Source organism: Gekko japonicus, unplaced genomic scaffold (genome assembly GCF_001447785.1).
Source record: "Gekko japonicus isolate JY-2015 unplaced genomic scaffold, Gekko_japonicus_V1.1 scaffold876, whole genome shotgun sequence".
Classification (NCBI taxonomy): Eukaryota; Metazoa; Chordata; class Lepidosauria; order Squamata; family Gekkonidae; genus Gekko; species Gekko japonicus.
In genome coordinates this window covers 361,885-366,093 of record NW_015176475.1, presented here as the reverse complement: position 1 = coordinate 366,093, position 4,209 = coordinate 361,885, and the positions used below count along the sequence as shown (strand labels likewise).

Sequence of the window (4,209 nt, the reverse complement as noted above, 5' to 3'; positions counted from 1 at the left end):
ATCAGGACCATTGTTGTGAGATACTGCTAATTCTATCAGTTGTAGTAATGAAAATGAATCAATCAAACCAGATGAGTTTATGTCTGAGTGTTTAGCAGATTCATATGTCAAATATTTGCAAAACAATTCCCAGTATACACAGCCCAACTGAGGAACATTAGTACATCCTAGAAAGCTGGCTCCCACATCCACTGTGTGTTTGATAGAGGGATGAAGCTGATTGGCAGACCCTGACATGACAGTAAAAGTACTTCTGAGCCTATCTTGTACTGTGTGACATGTGGAAATGCTGTTGCTGCAGGACAGAAAGCAGAAGAGAGACATTTGTAAACTGCATGTGCATTCTAATCAATATGTGTTTTATATTTGAATTACGGATGTAAGAAAAGCAAAAATTTGCTTTTTGTGTTAAAACTGTGATGGATCAATATATATATTTTATCCTTTTAAAAACACGGATTGAAAGTGGTTGCCAGCAATAAAGCATATGTAAGATGATTAAATATTCACTCCAAAGCCAGAGCCTGGTTCTGGAAAGTGGTCTTATGCTCACAAGGACAGTTAGACTTGTGAAATGCAAGTAGAATACTTTCTTTCTCTACTTCTCCTGCCCAAAGAGTGAAATGCGCAGGAAAAGAAATCTGTCCACTTCGTAGAATTCTATTTGCTTAAAAAAAATCATTTGATTGCTATGTATTACAACCTCTAATACAGCCTGCTGTGTCTCTAAAGGTACAACTGAATTTTGTCATAATCTGGAAGACTAAAATTAATTGATTTTACCAGACATTATTTGATGCCCTGCCCCCTTTCCCTGTATCCTTGAAACATAAATTTTAGAAAAGTAAAGTTGCTACAAATATTTACAATAAATTAATTTTGAGAAAATAAAATCTTTATAAAATCTTTATAATTGCCTTCTGAGAAAATATGTGCATTGTAAATCCCAGGCAGTAGAATGGTTCCGCGGACATTCAATGTGCATAGTTTTGCTTTCTTTCTAATCAAAGCATCCTATTTCTCCCAAGTCTGGATTTTGGCCATAGACGGAAGAAATGTAAAACTGTTACCAGTTCCTACTGAAGCCCTCATCTTTCATAGCTTTCACTAGCCAGTCCCTCTCTTTATCATCATCAGAGTCACTCGCATCACTCGAATCTGCAGCAAGGAGACGGGAATAGTTAATTTTTTTTTGCCGTGGCAACTTGGAATGGACAATCAAGAACAAGATTAGCCAGAGTACTAAGGTGATGGAGCACCCTCTGTAGAGCACTGCCAGGCCAAAACTGTTCACAACAAACCCTCCTGCAAAGCTTCCCAGACTGGCTCCACATCCACAAGAGAGGCCTTGTAAGACAAGATGCAGAGACCTCTCTGTGCTAGGAGTGGCAATGTCATCTGTCAGCATGTTCACAGCCCACCACAAGGCCCCCTTGCTAAAGGCACAGAGGATCTGGATTGGCAGTGCTGCCCAGGCGTTCCACAGGAATGAGTAGAAGAGCAGCTGTGAAGCCAGGCAGCTTAAGCTCAAGGCAACTGTGCCAGCACCGGAGAGTGCCCTTAGCAACTTGCTTTTGAAGATGTAGAGCAGAATTTCAGCAATCAGTCCAATGGCCACCACAAGGCCCATGCTCAACTCACTGCTGCCTTGGTCTTGCATTTGCCAGAAAAGAAAATTCTGCACAGCTGATCCAATGGCCCCCGTGAGGAAGACGGTGACAGCGCACAGGATGGTTCGGCCATCGCTCCCAATAAGGTTCAAAGCTTTGCCCGTTTTATTGACATGTTCGTTTTTCTGAGACACAGGGATGGGGAAGAAGACACTGACAAGTAATGTTAAAGTTATCAATAAGGCATAGCCATAGAAATGTACTGCAAACCGTGGGACATTTGTGCTCAAGAAGCAGCTCAGCTGATCCACAAATACTGCTACACTGCAGGCTGCCACAGACGCTCCCAAGTAACTCCAGATCCAAAGATTCTCAAATTTGTCTGCAGCATCAACAAAATCAAGGTACTCATAGAGGCTGTCATCAACCATCCACCCAAGAGGTGCTGCCAGGAGTTCCCAAAGCACAACAACACCTAGAACCATGAGAAAGACCTGGTGCTCCCTGTTCAAGAAGTTAACACCTTGCAGCAGCTGAGAGCTTACATCCTGTGCTCTTCCCCACAGGCCTGATAGGTTTTTTAAAATGTAGGAAGTCTCTGTAAAAGGTACTGGGGCTGTGTGAAGTGTGAAGTGAGCAATGGTCTCTGAAGAGCTGTTTTCCTCAAAACTCTCACTGATATTCATGATGCCACTCATGGGAATCTTGGTTGCCTTCACAGATCCTTTCACAGGAAGAGTCTTTAACGTTTGTTCCGTTGTGGCAATTTCTTTCTCAAAAGTGGATGTCTCACCCAAAGAGCCATCAGTGAACTGCTGTTTATCAGTATTAATGATGACTTGGTTGTTTATCCCAGAAGAACTGTTTATAGAGGATTTTTTTTTTAATGACAGATGTGCTTCTGTTGGCATTTCGGCGGTCACCGTGTCATCAGAGGCCATTCCAACTGATCCAGTAGACAGTATTTTGCTATCAGTGATGGGTCTGAAATTCACAGTACTAAGACTGTTTGTACTAATTTCAGGCTCCTGGGTTGCAGTCAGTAGTTTCGCTGAGTGCTGGCTCACATTACAATATTTATAGGCTATGTCCATGCTCAGAGGTGGGACAAGAGTCAGAAGCAAGCCTGCTCCGACTGAGCACAACAGAGATCCAGTAATGAGAACTTTCCTTTTATTGTGGGTTTTTGCTAGGTAGGAGCATAGTGGGGCCCAAAGGGAAGTTATTAGGTGTTTCAGCCCTATAATAATCCCTACTAACGGTGCAGTCAACCCCAGCTGCCGAAAGTACAGAGTTAAAAAGGGGGCTGTGCAGGCATTGCCTGCTCCATAAAGAAAACGGAAAAGGCTCGCAAGAGTTAGTGCTTTGTTCACATCCCACTGGTTGTTTGTACTCATGGCTTCAGGTGCAGGCTTGGCTCCTAACTGTGCCCTGCAAATTAATAAAGGAAATAACTGTCAGAATTGCCTAAGTAAGTTAGGAACAGCACAATAAACATTATCTCATACAATCAATGAAACGTCATGTAGTCAAAATCTGGAGGGAAAAGGTTGCAATTCTCAAAGTTCAGTCACAAAAACACCCTGTATCAGCTACAAATTATAGGAAAATTTAAGTTTTGAGTCAAGCAAAACTTTCTTTGATTTGAGACAAATTGTCTGAGACAATTTGAGCTTTTCCAGATGATTAAGATCTTTTTTTTTAAAAAAAAATAGCACTGTACTCATGCTAACCCTGATTCAATGCCAGTCATATACCATTCCATTCTCACATAATGAATGGAAGAGGGTTAGCAATCTGCCTCGTCTGAAAAAAAAGTTTTTAAAATAAAAATGGATCTGAGCAGCCCATATGCCGATTTGTAGTCTAAAACTTTAAAAAGAGTCCTAGAATAGGACTGCCATTCTCCAGGTGGTGGCTGGAAATCTCCCGAAATTACAACTAGTTTCCAGAAAAAAGTTTGAGTCCAGTGGCACCTTTAAGACCGACAAAGTTGTATTCTGGGTATAAGCTTTCAAGTGCATGCACACCTCTTCTGATACACATTAAATCTTACACTTTGAATTAAACTCTATTGGTCTTAAAGGTGCCACCGGACTCAAACTTTATTCTCCTGCTTCAGACCAACACAGCTATACACCTGAACTGATCTCCAGGTTACAGAGATCAGTTCCCCTCGAGAAAAAGCTGCTTTGGAGGATGGACTCTGTGGCATTATACCTTGCTAAGGTTCCTCCCCTCACCAAACCCTCCCCTCGCCAGGCTCCACCCCCAGATCTCCAGGAATTCCCCAACCAGAACTAGCAACCCTATTCTAGAGAGCCCCGACAGATATAAATTTAAAGGTAAACAAAATTATCTGGGTAGAGTGGGTGTGGAGTATTGAACATCCAAGGAAGTATCCAATAGGTGCCTATGACACTTGTGCAACTACATACCACCCAGCACTCACAACTGCAACACCACAGAGATAAGAGAAGAATCACATTTCCCAGAGGCAATATATTGCAAGTGAAGAACTGGGGGGGGGGGGGGGGGGTTTGTTTTTTATATATTTTTGCCATAAAAATATCTATAACTGATTGGGCTAGAACCTTAC

At 42.1% G+C, this 4,209-nt stretch overlaps 1 protein-coding gene across 1 annotated transcript; it reads right to left on the bottom strand.

The window, feature by feature from the left end:
• Positions 1 to 970: 970 nt before the first annotated feature.
• MFSD6L (major facilitator superfamily domain containing 6-like) lies at positions 971 to 3,041 on the bottom strand. Its single transcript, XM_015427192.1, has one exon. It carries the CDS (start codon positions 3,005 to 3,007, stop codon positions 1,067 to 1,069), a length of 1,941 nt encoding a protein of 646 aa, XP_015282678.1. The 5' UTR covers positions 3,008 to 3,041; the 3' UTR covers positions 971 to 1,066.
• Positions 3,042 to 4,209: the final 1,168 nt, after the last annotated feature.

Excerpts from the sequence above, each read along its gene's own strand:
- MFSD6L (XM_015427192.1), bottom strand. The coding sequence starts at position 3,007 with ATGAGTACAAACAACCAGTGGGATGTGAACAAAGCACTAACTCTTGCG.